Source organism: Enoplosus armatus, chromosome 10 (genome assembly GCF_043641665.1).
Source record: "Enoplosus armatus isolate fEnoArm2 chromosome 10, fEnoArm2.hap1, whole genome shotgun sequence".
NCBI lineage: Eukaryota > Metazoa > Chordata > Actinopteri > Centrarchiformes > Enoplosidae > Enoplosus > Enoplosus armatus.
In genome coordinates this window covers 4,939,490-4,956,567 of record NC_092189.1, presented here as the reverse complement: position 1 = coordinate 4,956,567, position 17,078 = coordinate 4,939,490, and the positions used below count along the sequence as shown (strand labels likewise).

At 41.2% G+C, this 17,078-nt stretch overlaps 1 protein-coding gene across 1 annotated transcript in view; it reads right to left on the bottom strand.

Annotated features, from left to right (window-relative positions):
* Window positions 1-16,077: 16,077 nt before the first annotated feature.
* The window catches only part of aff2 (AF4/FMR2 family, member 2), a 130,696-nt gene continuing 129,695 nt past the window's right edge, over window positions 16,078-17,078 (bottom strand). Inside the window, exon 26 of the mRNA XM_070913206.1 lies at window positions 16,078-16,199. Coding sequence (XP_070769307.1) covers window positions 16,078-16,199 — 122 coding nt within the window. The remainder of the gene's footprint in view (window positions 16,200-17,078) is intronic.

The window sequence follows — 17,078 nt, the reverse complement described above, 5'->3', positions numbered from 1 at the left end:
CGAGGAGTTCATGTTTAGTTTGTTTGAGGAAGCCTGCTGCTAAACTCAACTTGCACTGTTTTCATTGTCTGGCCTCTTCACACCTGCCCTCGGCGTCTGTGTGAAGGAAGTGTCGTTCTGATCCTACATGACTCCAACATTAGCTGCCAGGCGACAAACTATTCTTTAACCTGCTAGATAATCAGAAATCTGAGTATGATGAGGAGATCAGTGTCAGATCTGTACGCATGTCTGTATGCCAAATATGAAGCTAGCCTTGTTGCCTGCTAGCTAGCAGACAATTATCTTAGCTTAGCATAAAGATAGGAAACGGCTGGCCTGGCACTTTATAACTCATTTAACATGTTTTCCAGCACTTGGCATTTTTTACATTTTTGTTAGTGTACAAACAATAGGCCTTCTGGTTGGCGTTAATTCTAAATGTTTAAGAGGCAGGCAAGCTTTTTCCTCCTGCTTCCAGTCAATATGCTAAGCTAACTGACGGCTTGCTCATATTTAGCGTACAGATATGAGAGTGGTATAGATCTTCTTCTGAAGAAGAAAAAAACTCACATAGCTAAATGTCTAACTATTCCTTTAACACGTCTTACTCGCACTGCACTGATGTCTGAGCAGCTGAACCAGGCAACTTTTTTTCAGACATCTTTACTTGAAGCAAGAACTCCTGATTGACACACAAAATGATAACCGCTCGTAAGATGTGATGTAATCTGCTAAGAAGTCTTTAAATCTTAAAGAATATTGAGGAAACCTGAAGACTTCCCTGCCCTTTTGATTAATAGCGACACCAGTTTCTCTTTTTGGAACAAGTGCTCTTGAGTTGTACTATTGATCTGCTTCAGGTGGACTCTCTTTGAAGTACAGCTAAAAGGGACTTGCTCAGTCCGCTACTATAGCGTTGAACAATATGACATTTGTATTTGCACACAATGTCACTTGCAGCTATTTGCCTCCTCTCCTTGTAAACAGTGCAGATCAATTTGTGGACCCAAGATGAAGTGAGTAAAAGCCACCCATAATAACTCAATGCAAATGAAACCGAGTGTGGCTACTTTTTACTGCTGTTCCAATGCACGAACATTTTGTGCCGTGGCAATTTAGAAGAAAGCAATTTGGGCTTGAATTTCAGCGCCAACAATGGATCGAGGGGATTTGGTCTGTCAGCTTTTATTGCAGGCTGCACTGGCTTCATGCCAATGGGATGCAGATGAATCATGTAATCAGTGTGGTTCTGTCATGTCAGGATGTTGACGAATTTCTAAGGTTGAATTGGCTCATTTTTGTGTCTTTCCTGACCTCGCAGCATTTGTGACAGTTTACTTTCAGTTGTTTGCGTCTGTCCCGGCGTCCTGTAACATATTTCAACATCTGGAACAGCGGATAGAACCAGTGGTTTAAACTGTCCGTACAGATACTGACAATAGAGAAAAGAGCTTATCCTTGAGGTTGGTTGCGTCAGAGCAGCTTCGAGCCTGAGCTCCAGCTTTCTGAAGGGGAGAATAAAAAATAAATGCTGCAGAAATAATTCAAATCTCAAGCTTGGCAAGGACACACTGTTAATATATTTATGTCTGTTTCGATTGGTTTGGGAAGAAAATAAAATATATTTCCAGCAAAAGTTGGCTTTTTACTAACTTCTGATCACAGCCCCCCTCCCGTTTGTTTGTGTCTGTATTCCTGTGTGTGTGTGTCCTGCAGAAACACTGTACACTTTGCTGCCTGTCCACACGCACACACCCCACCACTCTGTTGTAACGCTGCTGAGTGGTGAGGCAGCTCCTCAGGGACCTCTCCAGTCTATTCTGTGTCTTCCCTCCCTCCCTCCTCCCTCTGTCGTTTTCTCTCTTTCTCTCCTCTGGAGCAGACAATGCATATCCTTTGCTCTCTCTGGCGCCGGAAAGAACTTGGACCGAACTGAACGTTTCCTAATTCGTGCACGAGTCGATCTGTCCGTGCAACACAAACGGTTAAAAGCCTTGTAATTGCATTTTGAAATATAGTATGAATTCAGTCTCATGCCCTTTGAGTTTTTCACCGTTTTCAATTTCCGGGCAATCATGCAGAACCATGTGTAGAACTCTGCTTGAAGTGAAGCCTGTGTGCGACAAATGAAAAGTCAAAACATTTCCCAAAGACCAGGGAAGCACTTGACATCTCTCCCCTGCCAATTTCACCTCCTCCAATCATTTCTCCTCTTTTCATTCCATTTACTCCTTGTCCTTTCAACACCTCAAATAAAAGTAAAAGTACTAATACTACCCTGAAAATACTCCTACAGAAAGTCCTGCATTCAAAACCTTAATTAAAGGTATGTAAGTATTATCAGTGAAATGTATTTAAAGTTTCATAAGTAAAAGTACTCTTGCAGAAAAATGGTCCCCGTTAGTATTTTACAGTTATATATGATGTTTTTTTTTGTTGATTAGTATCCATATAAATGCATTTTACTGCTGTAGATGTTTAAGGTTGTGCTACTTTATATGCTGTTGGGTAGTTTAATCTGCAGCAATTCATCATATTCTATAAGATCACCATGTGTTTGTATATTATCTAATAAACAGTGATGATCTTATATATAAAATAGGTTCCCTGTCCTGTAAGAACTTTTCATGAGCTCAGAAGAACAGCCCTGTTTATTTAGCTCAAGAAGTAGAAGACTTTTCTCAACCCATAAAGGAACTTCATCCCTCAGTTCATCGGGAAAATTCAAAATCACCAGATTTAGAGATACCTGGTTTTGTATGTAATCAGTAACTAGTAAACAGTACAGTATTGGCCTCTGAGATGTGCTGGAGCACAAGTATAAAGTTGCATAAAAGAGTGAATGTACTTGATGTTTACAGTTACGTTCCACCCCTGCTAAGGCATGGAAGTAAATGTGGATGTAAACAATGCACGGTTTAAAATATTTATGAAATAAACTGGCTTTGCAAATGTTTTGTGTGGAAGGAAATGCATTCCACAAGTTTTGTTTACAAGAAAAGTCCTTTAAGTTGAACTTAAAGCGGCTAAATGCTCCACTGTGTCCACCAGCTAGGTGCTAGCTTTGTCTGTGCGCAGGTGGTGCACGGTGAGTCTATCGGAGCCTTTTCAGCCTGATGGTCATTGTCATGTTTTGAAATGGAGTCAGTCTGAGTCAGCGCAGCTGTAACTTCTCCACCGCCTGTATTCCTGTCAGCCCACATTTCTGCCTCAGTGGTTTTATCAGATCAATATTTATCATCACAAGCAGCGATCTCTGACCACAATCAAATTGATCTAATAGCAATTACATTACTGTTTACCTGCTGTTTTCTTTCTCTCCCTCTGTTCCTCGGCTGCTGCCCCCCCCCCCTCTTTCTCACTCCATCTTACCTGCTGCTTCTCTCCAGTCCACTCTGTCTTTGTCTCACTCTCATCGTCTATCATCATGTTTCATACACTAGTAATCGCATTACCGCTCTGGGCTCATATTCTGGCAGGTCACATTGCCTTTCTGTTAACGCTGGCGACATACACAATTACATTAGAGAGAGGGAAAGTGTGTGTGTGTGTGTGTGTGTGTAAAAACTGCTTAGCTCAGCTGCATCACAACTAGTGTTCATCTCAAGGGTGTGTGTGTGTGTGTGTGTGTGTGTTTATTGTGTGTGAATGAATCCAGGAATAGTAAACAAACTGTAGTGTACTCTGCCTCCCAAGGACTCGAAGAAGTGGTTTCAGAGTATTTTCTCAGAGGAGCAGTTTTTCACCAGAAATGCTCTTCAACGGCCAAATTAATTTTGTAGACTCGGCTGTCTCCTTCTTTTTAGGCTGCTAAGCTGCTTACAGTATTTATCTGGCCAGTTTTCCATTGTAGAGACGTGGTAGGAAAGTTATAGCGTGCCATGGCTGGTAGCTTCATATGAAATTTTACAGTCAAGAAGCTCCCCCACGAATCCCCCCCCCAAAATACCCCAAATATTAGGTTTTTAAACAGACACAAAGTGGTTAGTGCATTAGTCCACAGCATGATGGGCTATTTAGCTGTTATGCTAGCTTGTATATGTAATAGTGCGCTGCCATCAATAGCAAGTTACGCTTTCAATACAGTTCAATTTGCATTCAATACAGTAGATGATGGGCTACTGATGGCTACCACAACCATGTCAGTGAGCCATGTTACATAATAACAGGAGCCTGACACTGGAACACCTAAATGGAATGCAGCCATAATTAATGTTATTGGTTACACCTGATTGACAAGTCAGTATGTAAACTGTGAGTGAAGGTCTATGACAGCAACTGTATTCAGTTAGTCAGTGAATATGTTCCTGCAGTGTTTCTGTCTAAGCCACGCTCATGTGTCGTACGTGCAATACTTTCACATGGAGTGACGAAGCAAAAAAAAATGCAGTTATGCTATAACTAACTAATTCCCACTTATCCTCTTACGTATTAAAAATACACAGTAAAGTGTGTAATGTTCATCATGGGTAACAACATTAAAAATAGTGGGCTACCCGCCAATTTAGCATTGTTGCACTCAGGATGGACAGTCCCTTAAAACAGCTGACTGGACCCTGGATCAAGGTCTATAGTGTGATGGCAAACCTGTGAGTGCGAATGAGATCCATGCCAACTCAAACAGCCGTGCACAAATATTATTTTTGCGAGCGAGCGCTTTCAAGGCGCTCAGGAGCAACACTGTAGCCTGTGAGGAGAAAGCCATGCTCTGAGCATGTGCTCGCCTTTTCACCTCTTGGTTTTTCTCTTTGGCAGTAAGTGGATGGACCCAGTGAGTACATCCTGCCCGATCGGTCCCCTTCATTAGCAGGATATTGTGCCTTTTAGCCCTCTGCTGTAAGCCAGCATGTTTCATCTCTTCAAACATGCCAGTGCTCCTCTGCACCGCTGTCCTCTCTGACCCACAGTGGAGACATCTGTATCTGCAGAGCACGTGGAGCGTCGAGAAGGCAGCCAATTAGAAGTCAGACAGGATGTGATATGTTGGCTTGCCAATGGGAAACCAGTTTAATCAGGAGTCATTCAATTAGAGCTGACGAGCTCTTCCCTCGTTAGCGCCTCTGGAGCTGCGAGCTGCGGCGCTGAATAGAAAGCCCCCCATGTTTTAACTGTCACTTTTGCAGAGGTTAGCACTGTGGCCTCACAGCTGGAAGGTTCTGGATACTGACCCGCCGGCCGCCAGGTTTCTGTGCAAAGTTTTACGCTCTGCTTAGGTTAATAGGTGACTCTAATTTGCCTATAGGTGACCGTGACGGCTGCCTGTCTCTGTGTCAGCTCTGTGATTGACAGGCGACCTGTCCAGGGTGTAGCCCGCCTCTTACCCAGTGTCAGCTGGGATTGGCTCCAGCGGCCCGCGGCCCTACAGCTAACGGATGATAGACTTTTAACCATGTGGCAAAGATTGAGGGGCAATCTATTAAAATTGCCACTCCGCACGATGAGACAAAGGGAATTAATTTCCTGAGTGGGTTTCTTTTAATGAAGTTGAAGGGCTGTAATCAAGTCTTTGGTGGTGGCTGGTGAGGGAAGCCTGTGGTTTTGAAAATGGGGTAAAATGCATTTTCAGTGAAATGTGAATCATAGCAGTAACAGGCTGCTGTTCGGAGAATGAGACTGAAACATTATCATCAGAAAGAAACAGTATTTTAAATGCGAAAGTGTTGTTGTTCAGCTGTGTTTTAGGCTTTTGTGCATCACAAGAAGGTAAAAATGATGTTTTGTTGTCTCAGACTAGTAGCCTGCAAGGTCCCCCCCATAGAATCTAAATATTTATCGTTTTTCTCATTTTGAATTTGAATTTTCTATTTTCCCCAGTCTCTTATTTTAGGCTGCAAAATTGGAGCATAAAAACGATCATTTTTCACATCTATCACCAAGCCGCATCTAACTGCACAACTCGTCAACATGAACACTTCAGTGGAATCCAGCAGCTCACAGATATCATTACGCTGCAGCGACTCAACACCTCAGAGATTCTAAAATCCCAGTCTGATTTACTCCAAAATGTCTCTTTCTGAACTTATGAGAAAGGTCGACCTGGAGTACAGACAGCCTCAAGAGAGGTGGATAATGTATTTCTGTTTTTTGAAAAACTTGTTTGCATCCAAAGTTCTGCGATGGAAACCAACAGACGCTGACGTACATGAGAGGAACGCCCACAGTATTGGAGCTGTGCAGAGCATCACGAACCATCATTTTTTTTTTCATTCGTTTCAATCTATGGTCTCGCCAACAGTCTGTGGTCATTGATTTGTTTCAGTTAATCGTCCGTTTATTCGAAGAGCCTCTAGCTACTGTCACTGGGAAATCATTTGTTGAAACAGGAATATTTAACATTATGCTTTGTCATCTTGCTGCCACCACGACAAAAGTATTTGCTCAGTTTCTTACTATAACAAAGACATCCTTTTCACATTTATTTATTTTTGTTCGTATCACTCTTATCATAGAATGAATTACAAAACGTTATGGTTACTACACAAAAACCTGAATCTGTAGCCCACATCTGCCAAAAAATGGACAATTACTGGTGTGCATGGTGTTATTCAACGTAAACTTAAGATGAGACACGACGGACAAGAGGCAGGCTGCACCTAATAATGTAACGTCACAAGGTTTTGTCTTGTCATAATGACAAACTGAGCAGAAATCTTTTTTTTTTTTTTTTTTTTTTAATATTCACCATTTGCTTGCATGTGATGGATTATCAGTAGCTGAGGTAACCAGGCTGGATGAGCCTCTTTAAAACACAGAGAGAAAATGTCACAGAGATAATAAAATAGTTCTGAGCAAAACTGTCCCGTTCACACCCGGAATCTCTTATCGCTGCTAAAAATAGAGGAAGCATTTAAAAAAAAAACACACACATCTCCCTCCATCTCCTATTTGTAGGCCAGGAACTGTCATAGTCCTGCAGAGGTTAGCACCGTACAAACAGGCATATTAACGTTATGCTAGAAGATTCTGTGCTGTTGCTTTTGACTTGGCCAACACTGACTGTTCTTGTTTTTCTCATGTCGGCATTATACTATCAACAAGAGGAGCGTGAGTCATTCAGGATTGCTAGTTTGCTGTTGTCGTTAATTTCTTCTTCATTCCCCAGATGTAGGCGATGATTCGATGATGGAAGGAAACTCCGCTGATACTGACTTTTCACATAATACCCTTTATTTGCATCAAAGATCAGGATCAACAGGCATGCGCATCTTAGCCTGGACAGCACCCGTAGCCGAATCAGTACTGCTGCCCCGAACACTGTTCAAGCTCTTCTTTTACACCTTTAGACATGCATGGGGGTCCCACTATAACACACGAGTCTGTAAACTTCCGTTCCCTATCTAGGGGTCAGGAAAAAGAGACCTCTCAGAATGATGTTTCACGTACCTTAACCTCTCAGAGATGACCTTTCTCATACCAAGGAAGATCTCGTCTAAACAACATCTTATCTTTTTATGGGGCCCCAACGTCTGCTAGTTGTTTACCTGAAACATTGCATACGTGGCAACTTTGTACTGGATATCATTTTTTAGATAAAGACTACTTTTATGATTAGTATCAAATAATACACATCACTGTTCTGTCTTCCCCAGTTTGAAATCTGGGGTCACTGTGGTTAACATGACATGCCGTTATTTCCTCTTAATTCAGCAAGTCTGGATTAGAGTCGTGGACGTCAAGAAAAAGAGACATAAGGCCGTATTTATTGGTAAATGTAAGTAGCTGTGTATGTGCTAAAAGGATTTGATCGCAGCGCCAGTCCGCGTGCGAAAGTCAATGACGGCGGTGTTGCACGAGGCTCCCGTGCTCGTGCTGCAGTAGCCAGTGTTTCTGTCCAGCTGTCTAAACACACTTTCCAAATGTCACAGAGAATAAATCATAAAGCACTCGCAGCTATTTTAATAGCAGACAACAGTGATGTGTTACAGTCATCTACAGCTGTGTGTGTGTGTTCACGCTTTCAACTGCAGCATTGGTGTCTGCTCAGGTCCCATTGGGGCTAATAACAATAATAACACTTATAGCTGCAATATGTGTGTGTCCATACATTTCAGTCTCTGTGGGTGTGTGTGTGTACATGTGTGTTTTGGGTGTGTGTGTGTGTGTGTGTGTGTGTGATGCTAAACCATATCTCTGAGAGCTTATTTGACTGCATGGTTACCTATGGCAATTAAACCTATAAATCTAAGCTGTCAGTGTGTTGGCTCTACACCAAGGACACACACAGACACACAGACACACAGACACACACACACACACCTAATATCTCTGCAAATAGGCTTTCCACCTCCTTACTCATTTAGGGAAATACTTTATAAGGTGGGATTTATGTCTCCCAGAAAATGCGCACTTTCAGACTCGTCGTTCGTCCCCCGTCTTTATTCTCCTCATTGCCCTCACACACCCTGAAGTCCAGCACGCCCCCCCCCCCCCCCCCGAACCTCTCTCGCTTTCTCAAGACACCTTCTTACTCCCTCTTGAATCCTAATATGCGGCCATATTCAATGAATTAATCATGCATGGTGAAGTAGGCTAATAGTTGTTATGATGTAGAAATAAGAGTCCATTAGCACTAATATGAAGACTAGCTTAGCTCTTGTAATACATCAAGGCCACTCAAAGGATGGGGTCTTATTGATAAAAGAATCTCGTTGAGTGCAAAACTGGAGAGATTTTATTCATTAAGAAAACGAATATGATTCTGTTTATATTTGTTGTTTTTTTTTACACTGGAAACTTTGAATATCTTCCTTTTTGCTTTCTCTTGTTAACTTTATTGAATGCAATATGAAAGTAAGGTTTTTATGTTAGCATGTGAAAACATGACAAGTTTGCAAAACCTCATTATGAGTGCAGAGCTTCATATTACAGCCCTGTAAAAAAGAAAAAGAAAAAGCATTTTAAAAAGACCCAAATAAGACCGTGAGAACAGCAGGACCACTGGTTCAAACAGATTTTAATCCATATTTTTTAGAGACATTAAATATTTAAAAACAATGGAACTGCATCACAACTTCTGATCATCACATAGAACAACTTCATTATAAAAAGAACCATAGAAAAGGCCAAAAGATAGCACTGATAGAAACGGAAAAAACAGCTGAAGTTGTGCAACACATTTAAAAATACAATGCAATCCATGTTGGACGGATGTGTTCTCCGGTGTTATCGCGTAGAAATCTTTACAACGTTGAGCCAGTGATGTACATCAGGACCACAGACTGAGATTTGTCAGGCTGAATCGGAGGCACTGTGTTGCTGCCCGTCTCAAAACCACCAATACCTGGCTGGAAATATGCTAATTTGACCATATTGGGATGCCCAACACTTTAAACGTGCCGTCTAGCATTTTAACAACAAATCAATGAAAGTAGATCATCACCATGAATCCTGTCTACTGGTATCGACAAGGTTTATGATTAAGGGTGTTTTCATTTTGAGAAAATCAGGCCCCAACAACCACTGATGGCTGCTACATTTTACACCTTTTAAAGATGAGTTCGGACAAAATTCAGAGTTGTGGAGTTCACTGACCTGGGCTCGCTCCACATCACCACTGAGACCAGCTGAGCAGTTTTTCACTGCAGGGAACACAAAGTGTTCAGTCAACACAGTCTTTTGAACTGTCTGTTTTATGGGTTGTTTTCACCGGGGCCATTTTGAATCACTGTGTGGTTAAACACTGTTGTGTCCGAGGAGGGAATACAATAATAGCTATTACAAAATAACTGCACATGGGACAGTGAAACCATCAAACATGGTTTCAGAGGGTATGTTGCTGGTTGATTCCGCTGCTTTTGAACGTTTCCCTGTTTACTGTAAAACTGATATGGAACAAGCTTTCTGATTGTTAGTCGACAAATAAGCTCCTTGATTAACTTCCTGATAAGTTTTTAATTACATGATTTGTAGGTTTGACTTCTGTTTGGCCAGTATTTTATGTGTACTACTACATTACCCGAATACAATAGCTTTATATCAACTACAATACAAAGTGCCTATTAAATTGCGTGACATTTCGGGAACTACGCTTATTTGCTTTCTTTCCAAGAATCAGATGTGAAGTTCGATATCACTCTAAAGCACAGAGATAGAGCTCTGAGCCAGTTAGCCTAGCTTAGCATAAAGACTGGAAGCAGGGGGGGGGGTCACAGCAAGTCCAAAAATCCACCTTTCACCACCTCTAAAGCTGACTGATTAACATATTGCGTCTTGTTTGTCCTTTCTTGTTCAAACAGAAACATGGAACTATTTCTTAGTAGTTTTATTTGCTGTATGGCTGAAACAAACGGGGAACGTGTTAATCAGTAACCTTAAAGCCTTGTTTATGCCAACGCGAGGCACCGTAACGCAGTAGATGTCGCGTGAGTTTTGAGATTGCACAGAGGTGTTGATGCGTGGAAGATTGTCATAAACCAACATGGCTGCACTCTGCACTGGAGCTGCGGAAGAATGTACCTGTTGGGCATGGTGCAAGATAACGCAATGACGTCATTTTGGGAGCACGGACCCTCGCGCTGTTTCCCCCTGCTTCCAGTCTTTATGCTAAGCTAGGCTAATTGCCTCCCGCGCTAGGTCTGTACTCAACGCACAGACATGAGAGTAGTATCAATTTTTCTTGTTTGACTCTTGGAAAGAAAGTGCATGAGCGTATTTCCCAAAATGTCGAACTATTCCTGTAAGTGTATTATTTACTCTGCAATAAATAAACACAGAAATACAGTAAACTGGTTGCAGAACTTGCCAAAACTGGTGTATTCTTACAGCTGAATATGTGAATTCTCCCACAACATTGGTTGATTTTACTAAGGAATAACTTGAGGGGACTAGTGATGGTTACTACTTAGTAATTAATCATAAAGTAGAAAACGTGATGTAACATGTTAGCAGTTATTTTCTAGGTAGTGAGAGCGTATTAATGTCTCCCTCCAGTGACCTCAGCAAATGATTATTCACTGGATAAAAAGACTAATCTCTTTCAAATGCTTGTTTCTAACACTGACGGTATGACAGTACAACTGAGGACAATTAAATGGAAAAAAAAACCCAAGAAAAAAAAGCAGCTTTCTGGTAGATTATAGGAGTTTGAGAAGAAAGAAACCCTTTATTATCCCTATAAATACTGCTAGTTAATTTACTGTATGAGGCAGTTTTGGCAATTCCCTAAGCAATCAAAGTGTATCTGTGATTTTCTGAAATGCAAACAAATATTAAGAGACACTCATCACTACGGGAGAGATTATCAATGTATTATCGGCTTGTAACCATCTGTTGTCAAAAAATAAATCTGTTTCGTCTCTCTATTGTAATCACAACCGCAGCGAAGTTGTTTCTGTCGCTGCTGCTTTTGATAAACAAGTTGACAACTGTGATAATGTAACAGGAGCTAATGAGATATTTAATAAGATGTCAGCAGAATAAAAAGGCCATGCTGAGGCAGTCTGTCTCCGAAATGTTTCAGAATATATCGACATATTGACATTGCATATAGTCAAATGAAGTGTTGCATGAATTCAACATTTACCATCATGTGACATGTAGCATAGTGGGATGAGACCGATGCTTCCCATGGTGTCACCAATGCAATGCTTTTGACATTTTACAGCATATTATTGTATAAGTATATTGTACCGCTGCATATAATCAAAATAAGGACCATTGTGTGAAATTAACAATAACCATATAGCAACATCACTGTTTCACCATAAAACAAAACAACATCGAACACCATTGAATCGGACTGAGCAACACTGTGGATCAACAACTGACTTGTAACAACTGAGGTCTAACAGAAACTGTTTGTGGGCTTCTTTGTTGGCTGCTGTAGAAGTTCATGGGGGGGGGGGTTAGGGCACTCCTAATTTGGCTTCATGACCTCTAACAATAAAAAACAACAACTTTAAAAGGCCTTTTTGTTTTGGAGTTTGGACTGTTATCCAAAATGTTCACAAGTAAACCTTTTCAGGCTTTCAGATGAAGAACCACGAGTCCATTTTAAAGGATTAGTTTGACATTTTGGGAAATACGCGTATTTACTCTCATGTCTGTGTGCCAAATATGAAGCTAGAGTCAGCAGCCAGTTAGCTTAGCTTAGCACAAAGACTGGAAACAGGGGGGAAAGCTAACAAAACCCACCTACCAGCAATTCAAAAGCCTATAAATTACCATGTTTTATCTTGTTCCTTAAACCCCCCCCCCCCCCCCCCCCCCCCATAAAACCACAACATGTTGCTTTTACACTTTGGCTTTTGTATGTAGTCAACAAACCAGGGCTGGGCGACAAAAAAATAGAACCTTGATTGTTTAAAGCTTCGGGTTGATTCAAATAATTCTTCTACATCATATTTTTAGTACTGTATGTGCAACATAGTTGGGCTAGAATGATTTAAAAAAACAACCCTGCACCACCTGCAATCATATTCACAAAACACAGGTTATCCCATGCAGCTACAGACCGTCAGTGCTTGACGCTTCAACTAGTGTTAGCTACCCAGCAGGTAGGAGCAGGCGCCACCGTCACATTCACATTCGTCATGACAGCCCTGTAACTGCGGCAGGTGTGCATATGGAGTAAATAATCCCGTGACAGTTTATGGAAATGTCATGACTCACGACGGCTAATGTAGCAGCTATCATCTACATTACTGTTTGACTGAAAAAAGCTTTTTGTGCACATTGTAATAACGCGATTGTCACAAAGCAGACATTTTACACAACAGCCCCAAAACAAACTATACACAATGTGTTCATTAGTGAGCTTTAACGGTGCCAGTAGGTGGATTTGTTAGCTTTGGACAAAACCAAGCTAGCTCTTTTCCCCCCTGTTTCCAGTCCTTATGCTAAGCTAAGCTAACTAGCTGCTAGCTCTAGCTTCCTATGTAGCGTACAGACATGAGAGTGGTATCAAGGCGAAGGCGAATAACACTATTTCCTAAAATGTTGAACTTTTTCCTGCTAAGTGACTTGATGTTCTTGAACGTTATTACCTCCATCAGACTGTTAACTTTAGTGTTGTGCATTTAAAGCGGCTCTGTATTGTCAGGTGATGTAGAACATTCACACTGTAAATGAGTATGTGACGAGAAATACGCTGACTGTTTTTTTTTTTGTTTTCTTTTTCAAAATGGACACAAGTAGTTCTTGGTCTGAAGCTATCATTTATTGCATGCGATGGTTTAAATTTTTCAGGCATTTCAGACAAACCCATACTTGCTCAAATCATCAAGGAAAAAAAAAACAGCAACTGATGCAAATTTGACACGTTAAAATCACACATTTTTCTTAAAGCCAAACCCTGGTGTCGTCATAAACGCCAGTAAAAAGCTTGTGGAAACATTTGATTTTACGAAAAACAATCTCATATTTATACCAATATGGTATGGAAAATCATTTAGATTAAGTCTTTGTTCTTAAATAAATAGAGCAATTCCCACTGGACACAAATAGAGGCACTTGAGTTTCTTTTTTTTTTTTGTCAAAGTGAAAATTACTTTTCACATCCGCATTGTCTTCCATACACATTCAGCGATGGTCAAATGATCCAAAACTTAAAAACTCATGCTTGATGTACTGGATTTACAGAGACCATGAAAAATAAAATCCAGATTTTTAAGTCTTTATAGGACATGTGAAAACAGAGGAGAGGCCACATGGAAACTATAGGGTCTCCCTTTGTTTTTATGTGCCACAGAGGGTTAAAAATCAGATTATGTTTGGTGCTGTGTAAATGCAGCCATAGCCTGTGCATGGAAACACACAGTCATACATACTCTCTCTCTCTCTCTCTCTCACACACACACACACACGCACACACACATATATAGATACCCTATTTTCTTGTTTCACTCCCTCTTTCATTCACATTGAAGACACTAAAAAACAAAAACAAACACAAACAATCACACTTTTCAGGATCACACTCTGTACATTATGGTACACAAACATCATTATTGTCCAGTCAGGTAATGATTTAAATAGACTTGACAATCAGCTGTACACATATACACACTAACAACACAACACGACAAACGTCGGGGAAACGACTACAAGATTTCCAGCAGGTGATTTGATCTCATTAAGCTGCTGTACAAAGTCGCTGCTGTTGCACAGCCTTCTTTGACATCAGGGCACAAAAGCTGATGTGAGATTTTCACCCTGTGTACTTGATCTGTACATGGGTGGGGGCTTAATTAGAGCCAAATCATACTGAATCTTGTAGTTTTTTCCCCCCCGTAAGTGTTTGACACCTTAGTGGGTGGGTTACTATGGGAAATAGAACTGAGTGGAATTTCACAAAAGCCTATAACCAGTAAGAGAAGAACCAGACAAATGCTTTTTTTTTTTTTGATTGGAAGAAAGCCCTCATTCACCAGTGAATTGAGTTCTTGTTCTGTTAAGCTGCTAACACGCCGGACTGCAACCTGACCAGGTCTTGTAATCCTCAGTCTAGCTAGGCACATCTTAATGTTAGGGTTACCTTGATTCGACTCGAGGCTCCACATCTGAGAACTTAAAGCTTCTATTTAAACAAACCACTGATCCAGGTCGCATGCAGGTTGCTTGATGGACAAACTGTCCGTCAAACCTCACTACCTTTTTGGACCAAAATGTGTCCGTTGCAATGAGTATCAAAAACGGTCAAGTATGAAAAGCTGACATCAAATGTCCGGTCGAATTCATCATCTTGTTTACTTATTCATCTTATTTCATTAAGGCAAAAATCCTTGTATGACTGCTTTGTTGTCTTTAACTAAATGAGATTGGCAGAGTATAGAAAACTTTCACACAGTAACTGGCCCTATTTAGAGGTAGGCAAGGGCACTCCAATAAACTTGAATAATCAGATTTCTTGTGGTTAACCAGACGATAATCCAGAACTAAGAAGCAAATCCAGATTGAAAGTTATGACCCTTAAGATTTCACTTCTGATTGATTTAGCGACGCCTGTGGTTACTGGTGCTAACGCTAAGAGGGTCTCAGTGATAGTGATGAAGTCCCAGAGTTCTGTTCAAAATGATTGATTTATTGATCACCAGGGGCAGGAAACACGCTTTGAGCAGCTACTCTGTCAGTAATACAACAGAAGAAGAAGAGCAGCAGTATCAGCACGAATGGCGGACTCCACCACTGACAATGCAAACTTCTATATGAAAGGTACGTAAGAAGTCTAAATACTGATGAGTAATTACTAAATGGCTTTAGCAGAATAAATGCCAGCCAAAAATAGTATGAAAAATTGAGTTTGACATGATGAAATTCTTAAGGATTATAACTTTACAATTTGACTGACTTATTCACCACAAAGGGTGACTTTTCAGCAGTCATTCTTCAGAAGCCATTTTGTATCCCTGTGAGTAATTACTGTATGCTGTTAAATTATCGAAGGAATACACAACACGGGCAGCTTCTAGCTGAAATAGAAGAAGAGGACTAACTTTAGCCTCCATCAATTCAGCTCTCGTGGTTGTAGCTGAGCCTCTTCCCTTTACCGGTGAGGTCCTTATCTAACGGATTGGACCGGAACCCCACTTGGATCGATATCAGCCTGAGGCTTTAATTCTAGTCCCAATCACAGACTCGTTTCTAGGCCACTGCTGGAGCAGATGAGCCTCTGTTGAGCTCCTTCCCTACCTTCAGCATCCTTAATCACGCCAGACTCTCACATATCCTTTTGGAAATGATCCTGTCTTAGTAAAAATACTTTTTACTTTTCCTCTGGTTCTTATTTCTATTCAGGGACACAGGGAGGTTTGTAACATCTATTGTCCCTTTAGGAATTTAAGCTACCTGCACTGATGTACAGTTGCAGTTGCTCCAAAAAGCAGCATCAGCCACATTTTAATGTGCTAATTTGTATTCTGTGATTCACAGTTGAAAATCCCAAACTTAGTTACTGTTCAGTCCTAATTGCAGGTGAATTTCAGCCCAATTAATCCACCCAGTCTATGCCATAACATTACCGAGGGTGGTGTCGGGTCATTTGAAGGATCCCAGTGGGAACTGAAGCATCGTCCTGAGTCTCATCTCACTTGTTATCCCAGTTCTAGCTCCCAGGCCTATTTCTTTTTCTTTTTTTTTATTCTGGCTCCGGTCCAGTCCTTACAGCAGGCGAGCCTCTATGCGGAGCCAGTGAAGTCCCTGCCTGATGTATCGGACCAGCTCAGTCATGCTGCTCTGCTGACTCAAAGGCTCCATCACCGAGTCCAGCTCCTGGAAGAACTCTACAGGAGGGTGAGGGAGAGACGCGGTTACTGAGGGCGATGCAAGACACACATACAGTTACACAGAGTCAAAGTCAGGTCAGTCATTCACCAATACCTAGACACTATCAAAACTTGGTTTACACTTTCCACAAATGACAGTGTACAGTAGTCTCTTCTTATTGAGCAGTTATCTGATGAAGTAAAAATACTTTTATTACATAAATTCAACCCTAACTTTAAATCTTTAGCTTTATTTGGTCGCTCAGGCAGCATGATAGTTAGCTTTACATGCTGTCAGCATGTTAGTCAACTTCACACGGCAGCTGTTGCTTGGTGGGTTGAGCATGGGGATTTTCAAACCCCCAAACCGGTCTGAAGGATACCACACATCCATGCACGCGCATGTGCATGCACCATGGGGGACAATTATTTAAGCTATTTAACACACCTACCGAGTGCACCTTTCAACACCATGGACACCTGAATGCAGCATTTCCGTTGCCGGGTACTTTACGACTTTCTCTTGGCATGACAGTTAACCGTTAGCATACAGGTCCTGTCATAGTCTATGACGCTTGCCTATGACTCATAGCCTAGCAACAGCCTTGACAACGACACTTTGATTGATTGACACGCAAACAGTTGTTTATGTTTTTAGGCAATAACGAGTGGGACAGAACGTGGTAAACGTCTGAAAACAAGTATAATATTGTAATTATTATTTTAATTGTGGTGAAAACTGGGAGAATTTATTGTTTTACAGGCATTTGTCGGGACTCGGGACACCCAGCTTGAAACCGGACCATCCTGGACAAACTGGGACGTCTGGTCACCGTAGTTGAGCAGCATACTGCCGGTGATAGCGGCATGCGGCATGCTATTTAATGCCTGATAATT